This window comes from Caloenas nicobarica, chromosome 22 (genome assembly GCF_036013445.1).
Source record: "Caloenas nicobarica isolate bCalNic1 chromosome 22, bCalNic1.hap1, whole genome shotgun sequence".
Lineage (NCBI taxonomy): Eukaryota > Metazoa > Chordata > Aves > Columbiformes > Columbidae > Caloenas > Caloenas nicobarica.
Genome location: NC_088266.1, coordinates 1408879 through 1421895, shown reverse-complemented (window position 1 = coordinate 1421895; position 13017 = coordinate 1408879). Strand labels below are relative to the sequence as shown.

Below are 13017 nucleotides of genomic sequence, written 5' to 3'. Positions count from 1 at the left end.
TGCTCCAGCCCCTCACCAGCTCCGTTCCCTTCTCTCAACTCGCTCCAGCACCTCAAGGCCTTTCTTGGTGTGAGGTGATCCCGCCACCCCTCTGGCCGCCATTTGGAGCCCTGAGGTGATTCTGGGGCCGCCATTCGGAGCCCTGAGGCGATCGTGGGGCCGCCATTTGGAGCCCTGAGGCGATCCTGGGGCCGCCATTTGGAGCCCTGAGGCGATCCTGGGGCCGCCATTTGGAGCCCTGAGGCGATCCTGGGGCCCCTGCGGCCACCATTTTGTGTTGTGAGGTGATCTCAGTGCCGCCATTTTGAGCCCTGAGGGGCCCAAAACTGCCCCCAGGATTCAAGGTTTTTCCTCCCCATTCCCAGCACAGGACGGTCGCTGCCCTGGGCCTGCTGGCCACACCAGTGCTGGTACCAGCCAGGATGCTGGTGGCCTTTTTGGCCACCTGGACACACGTTCAGCTGCGGGATCCCAGCTGCGAATCGCAAGGGTTTCACTAGTTGCAACACCAAGTCTCCATACAGAACCTCCCGGACAGTGGCCACAAAAGGGGTTTTGAGCAGAACCTCGACTCCTGTCCCGCCTGGAGATGAGACGGAGAAGCCGAGAGCGCCCAAACTCACCTGGCACCTCGATGGTCAGGGATTTCTCGCGGCTCTGCAGCCTGTACACCAGCATGTACGCGTTGCGCGAGCAGTGCGTCCCCTTCCCGCACTTGGGTTTGCGCGTCTGGGATTTCGAGGGTTCTGCTGCAGTACGGAAAGCAAAAATACAATAAACACACGAGCTCGCTTATTGCTTCTCCGTCAACGGGACGAGTTTGCCATCTAGCCGGCTTCCCTCTCACTCCTGCGCCCTCTTTTTGCCAAGCGTTGGGCTTGGCGTGAGCCGAAGTTGGATCCCAAAGAAAGACCCAAATCCCTCCAGTGTTTCTGGAGGCAGAATAATTCAAAGGGACTAAAATTAGGAGCCTGCTCTGAACCACCCTTCTGCAAAAGCCTTTCTTCTCTCCCCAGTTAAACCTCACCAAGCCAAAAGCAGCTCTTGGAAAAACATCTTTTCTCCAAACTGCCTCTTGTTCTTGTGTCTTGAGAGCAAAGAACAGAGTCAAATCCTCACAGAAGAAAACATTATTTACAGGTGACTAAATATCTGAAAAAATACATGCCTTTCTGCTGGGCAACAAAGATTTTAGGGAGCAAAAAGCCGCGGAAACGGTTATTTCGGAGCAGCTGGTGGTGCGATGTAAACTCATGTCGCAAGAGTCCATGTTTCTAGACAGACTGCCAGACAAGGAAAAGGCTTATTTACAGCTGCAGCTTCAAAAAAATCAACCAGTGTTTACATTTTTTTTTTTTTAAACAGCCAGTATTTACATATGTTTTTTTAAAAACCAACCCTCCGTAGGTCAAACTCCAAATGGAACATGGAAATATTAAGAAAAGCGCGTGCCTTTCCCAAATCCTGGAAAAAGTCATGTGCCTCTCCCACGGCACCATCCAGGGGACTTCCTAAACGCTCTTTATTTGTATTTTCTCCAAATATTTTTTAAATTGTTCCCATCTGCGTGGCCAGGCCGCAAGACTTTCCCCGCAGCAGACCTCTGCTTTACATTACCGACCTCCTCCCGCTGCTGCCTGCATTTCAAACAAAAAAAAGTCTCAGTTTTGCTCAGACTTCATAAAAATATTAAGACTCCCAGCTTACAGAGGCTTCTAAAGACGCTTTACGTCTATTTTTCGTGCAGCCTTGTATTTCAGCAAGAATACTTACTCGTGGTTAAGCACAAACCTTTACAAGATCGAGGCCGCAGAGGTTTATTTGCGTCTTATTTTGCGACACTGGGTAACTCGGGAGGTTAAAAAGCAAAGCTTCTGAGCCTTTATTTCCTTTTTGGGCTTATTTTTCTGTTTTACACCACTAGATGTCAAGCCAGCTTCACGATCTGGTTGCAAGCAAGCGGGAGTGAAATATTAACAGGATGATAAAGCTGCTCCAGCGGCAGCCGGCGTTTATGGGCATCGCGATGAAACGCAAGGTGTTTACTAGCGAAAAAAACTGAAAATCAAGTGGCATCATGCAGGGAAGGAAACAGGAGAGGGAGGGAAATGCCCCACGCCTGCTCATGTGGCTTTACAACAAGGGAGCAAATATAATCGGAGGGTGTCTTTTCATTAAACTGCTACTTAAAGGCGCTTTAAAGAAAAGCAACATTTCAGAAAGTCTGACTGCGGCAAAGCGCGAGCGCCCTGGTGTGCTGGCGTTTCTGGGAATGGGCTGTTTGCACTGTAAGGGGAATTTCTGGCATTAATTTCTTTATTCTTTACCCTGCAAAGCGTCCTGCGCTAAAAAACACTGGGCGACTGCAAATCTGAGCATTCAAAATGCCAATTTAAAGCTGAACCGCTTTAAATAACATTCCAGGACAGGGTCTTGATTCCCTGGGCAGCACCGGGACATGGGCACAAGACGAGCTGACAGCAGTAGAACACAAGGGAGCGAAGGAAAAGTAACAAGAGCAAAGCAATTTTGGCTTCCTAGCTGTTATTTGGATCAAGGGGTTTTTTTTACAGAGACTCTTTACCACCTCCACGTAAAACCCCACGGTGAAAATAAAAACAAAACGTGTTAAGGAAGCTGAAAGTCGTCTCGTTATCTGTTCCTGACCCTCCTTTGGCACGTGGGCCGAGGAAGCGGCGACTCGCCTGGTCCGTCCCGATAGGCGACCGCTGCCCGTGTTATCAGCATTTTATCTGTCACGCGGCAGGTGAGAGAAATACGAGAGCGCCGAGGAACCGCTCACGAGGCGGGCGCACACACACAGGGCCGAAACGCCGAAAAATCTGTCTGCAATTAGCAGAATTGCCATTTCACACATCACTGAAACGTGACAGCATGCGTAGGAGCGGTTTTCAGAGCGTCAGTGCCTCCACGTGTTCAGCCGCCGTGGTTTTTGAGGGGGAAAAAAAAAAGGAGTGATTTTAAAAGGGCACTCACAACTTAAAGGTTTTACCTAGATCTTCCTCAATCCCCAGCTGCAGTTTCTTCCCCTCCATCTTTTCGATGTCCTCGTCGTTGAACTTGTACCACTCGCCCGTCTGCGGGTCCTTCACGTGGGCGATGTAGTGCCCCGAGTAGGCACTCACACCGCGGTGGATGAGGACGGCGCTGAGCTCGTACACGTAGACGCCGTCTGGGAAGAAAGCAGCGGTTACGCAGCGCTCAGCATCAGACGGCGCAGACTTTTTTTTCTTTCCTAGCGCTCAGTTTTTTCGCGAAGCAGTGGATAAAGGTTACACGCGAACTCGCGTCTCTCCAAGACCTCGCTAAGCAGGTTGTGGCTTCCACGACGCGCTTAACGAGGCTTCAAACAACACTTGATGTAATTTTTCGTCAAAAAGAGGATTGAGAGGAGATGTCCTCTCATCGGCTGAGGGGTGGTGAGTAAAGTTAGAATCATAGAATCATTTCAGTTGGAAGAGACTCTCAGGATCACCAAGTCCAACCATAACCTAACCTAACTCCAGCACTAACCCATGTCCATAAGAACCTCGTCTAAACGCCTTTTAAACCACTCCAGGGATGGCGACTCCACCACCGCCCTGGGCAGCCTGTTCCAAAAACAAACCAAAAAAAAATTAAGGAAACACAACGCACAAAACTCACTTTTTTGTTCCATAAAAGGCTCCATGTCGAGCAGCTCGGAGAAGCCGATGTAGGTGTTGAGTTTTTTCTTATGGCCAGTTTGCCTGTGCAGAGGCAAAGCTTCAATTCAGGGGACAATAAGAAATGTTCCCATCTCAAAATCACCCCCCTCCATCCCACCCGGCGGCCCCGGAGCAGCTCACACACGCGCCCGAGCCTCAGTCTCTCAAACCCGAGGCAGAAAAAGTGGAGCAGGTGACTTCCCGAAGTCTCACCTGTCAAACACAAAACGCATGAGCTGCAGGTTGAGGGTGCAGGGAAGGCTCAGCAGCCTGATCTTCCTCGTGGCGTTCTGCTTACTCTGACACGTTTCGCAAAAATAACGATTGTCCCCTTCTAATTTTTCTTCCTGAGTGGGAGCAAAAAGGAAGGTCTTGAGAAGAGGTTCTCTCTGAAACCAGCCCAAGCTACTCGACAGCTGGAGACTCAACAGCGTGGAAGTTATTTTAACTGTTTAAATCTCTACCCAGCTGCTTTCCAAAATAATTTCTTGGTTAAAAACACGTGATAATACATGCGCTTTACCACACGGCTGCTCGTGCTTTAAGGAAAATTTTAGACCGAATCTTGGGCTTACACGACTCTCAGGTTTGATCTCCACTTGACTGAGTTTACACCCATGGAAAAAGAAAATAATTAAATGGCCCTTTTACGAGCTCACATGGCCCAAGTTAATGTAAAGCCACACTTTAAGCCTGGAAATTACAATCCTCTGTGCTCAGCCAAACAAATGTCACCTTGGAGGAGTCGTTGTCTACGCCCAAGTAGATTTAAGGGCAGGATAAGGCCAGAGGAGAATTCCGGCTGCCCCAAACAAGGTCACTGGGTGTTTTACTCCAAGGAGGAGCAGCCAAACCTGAAGTTTCAAGATTTTAATGCAAACCTTTTTTCATAGCAGACCTGCGGCAAGCGGAGCGACCGGTTTGCTGAGCGCGCCTGCGAAGCCGCTGCCCAACAGCTCAGGTGCAGAGTCATGTTTGGGGTTAGTTCTGCCCTAAATATTTGTAGTTGGATCCATGCCTCGAACCTTTAACACGCTGCATCTTAACTGGAGATCTAAGCAAATTTTCCAAGTGGAATTAAGAGCACTTGCAGCTGTTCCCGCAGCTATTCTGGCCCTCCCGAGTATTTTTGAGAGCTCTTTCGGTGTGAGGAATGTCTCCTGTTGCTATGCAGATGAGCCCAGATAGAGAAAACACAAAAAGCGGCCGCTCTGCTGGTATTACCCATGACAAAGAATGCAAGGGGTTTTTATCAGACGTTTTCTCATCTTTGCTGGGAAAGTATTTTAACTAAACAAGCGCTTTTTAAAGCCATAACATGCACATGTGCTACCCTCCGGTGGCCTGGAGCTGCTCCTCGCTCCATGACTCAATCCTCATTTTCTGAAAAAACCCCACATTTCCTTTTGTGTGCATCTGAGACAACTCAGTCTTTTTGCTCCGATATCAACCTCAGAGGCTGTTAATTGAAGAAAGGAATTAAAACACCTTGCTAAGAACAGCAGGACTCAAAACCCGTCGAGCTCATACCTTCAGAAATTCTGTGATACAGTCTGTCAGCTGCTTGTGCCCTTGGATGTTTAACTCCAGCTCATAAAATTTAGACATGAGTTTGGACTCCCTGCCACACTGGTTGCAGCTAGGATTAAAAATAAAGAAAAAACCAAAGACAAAACCACATGAGGTTCATGTGTCTGAGCTCCCCAGCCATTAGTAAACTACTCTTTGAGCTATAAAACCAGGAGAAAGAGTTAAGTTGGAATTAACATGGTTCACATCTCCACGCCACAACAACTCCGTGAGGTGTAAACGGGATAACAGTATCTACCAGGAAACACAGAAGCTCTTGCTTACAACTCACGTACACCATTTTATGTGATTTTTGAGATGACATCGACAGCTCGGAGAACGTAGGAATGGAAACGCAACACCTGAGTACTCTATTTATCTGGACTTTACGCTCCATTAACTCACTTGCAGGTTTAATTGGTACGTTTTTAGGAAATGACTAAAACTGCAACGCCTAAAAACTGCAAACCTAAAAACTTAAAGAAAGTTTCAGCAAAGCTCACCTGCCTGCTCGAGCTGTTAGGAGGGCTCTTTCCCCCCTCAAATTGTTCTAAAATGTTTAAATATTTACAGAAAGGTTCTTCCCAAAGACCAAACACTTACACTGTGACGTAGGCATACTCTCCGCAAAACTGCTTTTGCACTATGTTTCGAACATCTGGGTTTTTTTGTTTCGATAAAGTATCTTCCAGCAGCGACATGAACAGCTTGGAAAACTCCTGGGCGTCCTAGAAGAGAAAGTCGAGTCCCGTTAACGATCCGCACAAAGCCCAATCACAACCTTGTCGCTAATTTACTGCAAATTACCCATAGCCCTACACACGGGCTGCGCCGTGCTCTGAATAAAAAAAGACCAGTCAAAAGACCAGTCGGGAGAACTAAAGAAAAAGAGGAATTTGGCTAAAATGAGCGTGAGGCCCCCGGCGTTGAGCTCGCCTGGCTCCTGGCCAGCCGCGCCGGGTGGTTTGACTCCTGCCCCGCTCCTCGCAGGGTGCTGGAAGGAAAAAACACCCTCCTGCAGAGCTTTCTGTCCCGTTAACGCTGGTTTTGCAAAGCTCAGCGCGCAATATGAGCTGTCCCCGCTTGTGTTATGGGTGAGATGAAAAATAAAAACAGCCTAAAAAATGAGAAGTGGATTTTTCCCCCCGTCTTGTACGGCTCGGGAGCTTCCCCAAGTTCATCTCAGGGCTTTTCTCTCCCACCCTGGCGCTCCTTTGCTCTCCACTTCTGAAAACAAACAGGTTTTGGCCTCTCCCAGTTGTCCTTTAGTGTCACCGGTCAGCAGCAACCACGTCCTCCCAGGGAAACATACGCCAGCGCTCGGGCTCTTCCCCCAACAACCTCCGACTTCTCAAAGCGGATTTTCAAGCCGTGTCCTTTCCCTGAGCCCCCTGTGGCTCCGGACAGAGCCCACAGACCCAGCTGCAGCGCTCGTCCCTCTCTGACTACCTTTTCCCTGACCCACACGCTTGTGTTGGACCCCGGCTGGCCCCCGGTAACCTGAACAAATGCCTTCTGGTCCCACCAGGGCTCTTCGGCCCCTGAACCACTCACCAGGGAGGAGTGGCCCATGAAGCACCTGCCGAAGGGCCCTCCGGGCAGATTCAGCTCCCACTCTGCACAGTGCCAGGGTTCATCAGCCGCTGACAACAGTTCCCATCTCCATCCCATCGCTCCCAGGCTCCTCCTAGCCTCCCCTGGCTCCATCTGATCCCTCTGGGCTCCTCCAACCTCTCTGGGCCCCTCTGGACCCCCCTGGGCTCCCCCCAACTTGCCTCAGCTCTCCCTGACCTCCCTCAGCCCCTCCTGATGCCCCTGGGCTCCCCCTGACCTCTCTGGGCTCCTCCTGACACCCCCAGACTCCTCCTGACCTCTCCCAGTTCCCCCTAACCTCCCCCAGACTCCCCCGACCTCTCTGGGCCCCTCTGGACCCCCCTGGGCTCTTCCTGACCCCCGTGACCCCTCCTGAGCTCCCAATGACCACCCTGGGCTCCTTTGACCTCACCAGGCTCCCCTCACCCCCCTGGGTGCCCCCCATCTTCCCGCAGCTCCCCCTGACCCCCACTGGCTCCTCTTGACCTCCCCACGCCCCTCCAGACCCCCCGACCTCCCTCAGCCCCTCCTGACACACCTGGGCTCCCCCTGACCCCGCCAGGCTCCCCTGACACCCCCAGACTCTCCCTGACCTCCCTCAGCTCCCCCTGAGACCCCTGGGCTCTCCCTGACCTCCCTCGGCCCCACTCGACACCCCTGGGCTCCCCCTGACTTTCTTGGGCTCCCCCTGACCTCACCAGGCTGCACCTGACGCCCATGGGCTCCCCCCACCTTCCTTCAGCTTCCCCTGAACCCCCAGGCTTCTCCTGAACCCCTTGTGCTCTCCCTGACCTCCCTCAGCCCTTCCTGACCCCCCTGGGCTGCCCCTGACCCCCCTAAGCTCTCCCTGACTTCCCTGGGCTCCCTCTGATCCCCCCAGACCTCCCTCGGCTCCCCCTGACCCTCCCAGACTCCCCCTGACCTCTGGCACCAAGGGGAAGCCCCTGAGCACAACTTTGTGTCTGCACCAAGCAGAACCCAGCTCAGGAGACGCTAAAATAACCCAAAAAGGGCAGTTTCAGGCTGCTTTAAAGAACATAATTATGGGCAGGACGCGCCTCACGCCCACCTGCTGCTGCCCTGTGTCCAGGCCCAGCGCCTTGACGAAGCCGGAGGGGTCGATGTAGCGGCGCTTGCTGTTCTGCAGCAAGGCGAACAGGTACTGCAGGTGCTCACAGATCGTCTGGGGCTCGTAGTCTGCGAAAACGACCAGTTGCGTGAGTTACAGCAAATTATTCAAGGCAAGAGAGAATCCTTCCAAGCAATCGCTCGTTCTTCCTCCGCAAGGGTAAGTCTAATGATTAGAAATATGGCTTTTTTAAAGCTGTTTTAAAGTATTGTGAAAACTGAAGTGGTTCACGTCAGTAACGACAGCAAAGTCAAATATCACAGAATCATTTAGGTTGGAAAAAACCCTTAAGGTCCTTGAGTCCAGCCATAAATATCCCGCAGTGCCGAGCATGAGCTGCGAGTGAATGGCTTCAGCAGCAGGCAACGATTATCCCGTAGCAACAACTTCTTATTTACCCTAAACGGCGGGATGTCATTTAAAAATACTGTAAAAACAGGAATGGAATAAATCAGGCAGCTGCCCTGATGCAGAGGACACCTATAGCGCTATACCATACACAAAGGTACATCACCGAGCCCAGCGTGTCCACTCTGAGGGCACTGGGAGCCTCATTTGTACCAGAAACCTAAAATTTTGCCCTCCGATGTGATGAGTTTGGCTCTGCAGAAGCGCAGATCAGCCCCAGCCCACGCACTTCCACCGCAGCACCATCGTTACACTGGGAACCAGTTTGGGAAGCACCCAGTAAGAAACAAACCCAAACAGGATTTTTCAACTGGATTAGATCGCTCTGATTTAAGAAATAACTCGGATGGTTCATTCCCAAAAGGTGGGCGATGGACTCAAAATCAATGCCGTGGAGAGCGGAGGGGCGGCCGTAGCTTCGCCCGTCGATTCTCCCAATAAACGTTGCCATAAAACACATAAAATTTTAGAAGAAAACGAGCAAAACAGCACCCGTCGGCAGCAGACTGCCTCCCACCCACCTTTGTCGCTCGGGATGCCCTCTCCGGACGCCAGCTTGCTGCAGGTGCTGGGACACAAGTAGAGGGCTTGCCGGAGCTCCAAGTTAAGAAACCACATCTGCAAGAAAGTGTTGACGTAGCACGTGGCACCGAGGTTCGTTAAGCCCACGAACGCGTTCTGGCGTAAGAGAGAAAATAACAGTTGTCACTCGTCGCTGCCGAGGAGCAAAGAGAAATCCAGCAGTTGGGGAAACGCTGCTCATACAAACAGCTGCGTCCCAAACTGTGGCTACAGGGGGACACGACGTGTCACCTCCTTTTGTACTCTTTATACCCCAGGGACTGGGAAGGGCAGAGGATGTTTTTTTTGGGGGGTTTCTACCTTCTTGCGGCGCTCGCAGTTGGGGTCGTCGATGTTGTGGAAGCTGTTCTCATCGATCTCGCCCAGCCAGACGTGCTCCCCGATGCCCACCAGGCAGTTGGGGTTCCCCCGGCAGTTCCTCCTGCAGAACCGGCACCCGCCGCAACTGTCACCCTCACCCGAGGGACACTCTCGTCCCTTTCAGGGGGGGTAACCGTGGGGCATGAGGACAAGGTGGACCCCATAATGCTAAACAGAGGGAGTGGGGTGCGATATGGGTGTCCCACACCTCCCAAAAACGGTGGTTATGGACAAACAAGGAGATGGAGAAGTAAAAGGGGAGAAAAAAAAGGGGGACCCCAGGGTAAAGTACAGGACCCAGGGTCATCCCTGATATCTGGGGAGCCAGTGGCCCCCACAACCCTGGGGAGGGCCCTATACTTGGGGAGCCAGGTAAGAAGTGGGACACAACACAACCCTGGCGGGGGGGTCTCCCAAAATCTGGGGTGCCAGGCACAGACAGGAAGACCACCCACAATCCTGGGTGGGTCCCCCAATACCTGGGAAGCCAGGCAGAGAGAAGGGTCCCCCACAACCCCGGGGGGTCCCTATATTTGGGCAGCCAGGTATGAAGAGAGACCCAACACAACCCCAGGGGGCCGTCCCCTAAATCTGGGGTGCCAGGCAGAGAGAGAGATCACCCACAACCCTGGGGGGGTCTCCAATACCTGGAAAGCCAGATACAAAGAGGGTTCCCCCACAACCCTGGGGGGGTCCCCTATATCTGGGGATCCAAGCAGCGAGAGGGACCCCCACAACCCCGGGGAATAAGGGTCCCAAAGAAAGAGGTGTGGGGGGACCCAAAGAAGGGGATATGGGGGGGACCCCATCGTGCCTGAGGGTCCCGAAAGGGCGCGGTGCTTCCCCAGCCTCACGGGAGGGACGTGGGGACCCCCAGCCCGGGGGGTGCGGGGCCCAGAGGAGGGAACGGGGGAGCCCAGACACGGGGGTGGGGGATGTTGGGGTCCCCTGCGGCCCTGACGGAGCGGGCACGGGGCGGTGGGGCGGCGGAGGGGCCGGGGAGGGAGGCGGAGGCCCGGGGGGGGGGTCCCGGGGGTTACCGGCAGGCGCCGCGCTGGCAGGGCTCCAGCCGGACGCGGTAGGCCGCTTCGATGTGCTCCTGCGCCACCGCCTCGGGCGGCACCGTCTCGGTCCAGCGCCACGCCGCCTTCTCCAGCTGCAGCCGCGGCGCCATGGCCGCCGCCCCCCGCTCCGGCCCGGGCCCGGCCTGGCCCGTCCGGTCCGGTCCCAGCTCCGGTGCGGCCCCGGTCCCGCCCGGCCCCTCCCGCCGCCGCCGCCGCCGCCGTCACAGGGCTCGGTGACGCGCCGAGCGCGACGCGCTGACGGTAACGGGCTGCGACGCGCGACGCGCCGGGAGGCGGGGCCTGAGCGGGGCGCCGGGAGGCGGGGCCTGAGCGGCGCGCCGGGGGGCGGGGCCTGAGCGCGCCCCGCGGGAGGTGGCTCCGCCCACCCCGGCAGCGCGAGCGGAGCGCGGGAACGTGCGTCGGTGTGTCCATGTGCGTGTCCGTGTGTCCGTGTGTCCGTGCACCCCCGGGGCCCCGTACGGCCCCCGCCCGCCCGCACCGTCCATACCGAACCCCCGCCCCACACCCTCCCATAGCCCCCCATACGTGCTGTACTCCGCATACTATATCCACCCCACCCTATGGCCCCCCGCCATAGCCCCCCGCAGCATACACCCCCCAAGCCCCACACCCCCCATACCATACCCTCCCGAGCCCCATACCCCCGTACCACACCCCCCCTATACCCCCATTCCCCGCCCAGACCCCCAGACCCTCACACCCGCCATACCATACCCCCCATACCATATCCCCCCGCACGCCCATACCACCCAGCAACCCCTGTACCATCCCCTCCCTATATCACACCACCCCTAACCCCCCTCCAGGGACTCAGACACCCCCATAGCATCCCCCCCCCACCCCATACCATACACCCCTCATACTATGGCTCCTCGCACCCCCATGCCATAACCCTTCCATCCCATACCCCCCCATCCCATAATCCCCCCTGCACTCCCCCCAACACCCAATCCTATACCATACCCCCCCATGCCCCCCGGCGCAGCCCCCACAGATGCAGCCGCTGGTTCTCGCTCCTTTAATGCTGCCCCCCCGGCGGGGTCCCCGCCAGCACCCGATTGTCCCTCGCGTCCCCCCCACCGCCACCCCGGGGGGCACCGGGCGGCACGGCCGCCCCTGCACAGTTTCGGGGGAGGGGGGTGCGGTGGGGGTGGGGGGGGTGTAAACATTTTTGGGGGTCCCGGCCCCCCCCCCCGGTGTCACCCCGGGGCAGCGAAGCACCGTTTCATCCTGGCTTTTGTTTTTTTGGAAAATAATAACATTGGCCAAATTGCCCCCAAAATATACTTTGGGGAGGGTTAGGAGGGGCAGGGGGGGGCGGGGGACCCCCCCACCGCGCCGTGCCGCAGGTCGATGGGATGCGGGGGGGCCCCGGCGGGCGCCAGCACCAGCCCCCGCAGGCACCCGGTGACGCCCGAGCTGAACTTGCCGGCGGTCAGAGCGCGGGGGTCCGGGGCGCCGCCTGAGGACACGGGGACATGTGGGTGTGGGAGCTCAGCTGGTGTCCCACCCCGTGTCTCTGCCCATGTCTGTCCCATGTCCCGTTACACCATGTACCCACGCCATGTCCCATGTCATGTCCCGTCATGTCCCCACCCCATGTCCATCCCATGTCCCATGTCATGTCCCACGCAGTGTCCCCACCCCATGTCTGTCCCCTGTGTCATGTCCCATCATATCCCCGCCCCATGTCCACCCCATGTCATGTCCCATCAGGTGAACCCACCCCGTGTCCATCCCCTGCCCGTGCCACCACGTGTCCCATCCTGTGTCCCATCCAGGTTCTGTCCCACATGCCATCAGGCGTCCCCACCCCCTGTCCATCCCGTGTGACATTCCATGTCTGTCCCACGTGCCATGTCATGTCCCATCAGGTATCCCCACCCCACGTCTGTCCTGTGTCCCCTGCCCATGTCTGTCCCATATCCCATGTCGCATTGCATCATGTTCCCACTCCATGTCCATCCCCTGTCCCACCATGTGACCCATCCAGGTTCCATCCCATGTGCCATCAGGTGTCCCCACGCCCTGTCCCTCCCATGTCCCATCCAACTTCCACCACATGCCCTGTCCCGTGTCCCATCAGGCGTCTCCTTCCCGTGTTCCCTCCTGTGTCCCATCCCATGGCCACCCTGTGCCCTGTCCTGCAGCCCAGCAGGTGTCCTTTTCCCATGTCCAACCCATGTCCCCTCCCATATGCCACCCCTTACCACATCCCACCCCATGTCCCATCTCATGTCCTGTCCTGGGTTGCCTCCCAAGTCCCATCATGTCACCCCTCCCATGAGCCAGCCCGTGTCCCATCCTGTGCCCTGTCCCACCATGTGTCCCAGCCCATGTCCCACCCTGTGTCCCATCCCGTTTCCATTCCATGTCCTATCTCGTGTCCCACAACGTGTCCCACCATGTGTCCCATCCCATGTCCCATGATGTGTCCCACCATGTGTCCCAGGCCATGTCCCATGATGTGTCCCACCATGTGCCCCAGGCCATGTCCATCCCATGTCCCATGATGTGTCCCACCATGTGTCCCAGCCCATGTCCCATCCTGCGTCCATTCCATGTCCCACCCCGTGTCCCATCT

At 55.6% G+C, this 13017-nt stretch overlaps 2 protein-coding genes across 5 annotated transcripts in view; both read right to left on the bottom strand.

Moving 5' to 3' along the window:
• USP48 (ubiquitin specific peptidase 48) overlaps window positions 1-10607 on the bottom strand; it is a 31456-nt gene extending 20849 nt beyond the window's left edge. For 3 of the 4 annotated variants that reach the window (XM_065650241.1, XM_065650243.1, XM_065650244.1), the window contains exons 1-10: window positions 10389-10607; window positions 9289-9409; window positions 8928-9084; window positions 7939-8066; window positions 5880-6004; window positions 5238-5346; window positions 3921-4054; window positions 3667-3749; window positions 3014-3193; window positions 624-749 (exon numbers count right to left, since the gene is read on the bottom strand). In XM_065650241.1, the coding sequence (XP_065506313.1) occupies window positions 624-749; window positions 3014-3193; window positions 3667-3749; window positions 3921-4054; window positions 5238-5346; window positions 5880-6004; window positions 7939-8066; window positions 8928-9084; window positions 9289-9409; window positions 10389-10522 (1297 nt within the window). In that variant the 5' untranslated portion in view covers window positions 10523-10607. The remainder of the gene's footprint in view (window positions 1-623; window positions 750-3013; window positions 3194-3666; window positions 3750-3920; window positions 4055-5237; window positions 5347-5879; window positions 6005-7938; window positions 8067-8927; window positions 9085-9288; window positions 9410-10388) is intronic. The other variant, XM_065650242.1, reaches the window with a different exon arrangement.
• An 829-nt stretch (window positions 10608-11436) lies between these two features.
• The window catches only part of HSPG2 (heparan sulfate proteoglycan 2), a 51976-nt gene continuing 50395 nt past the window's right edge, over window positions 11437-13017 (bottom strand). Inside the window, 1 exon segment of the mRNA XM_065650239.1 lies at window positions 11437-11895. Coding sequence (XP_065506311.1) covers window positions 11732-11895 — 164 coding nt within the window. The 3' untranslated portion in view covers window positions 11437-11731.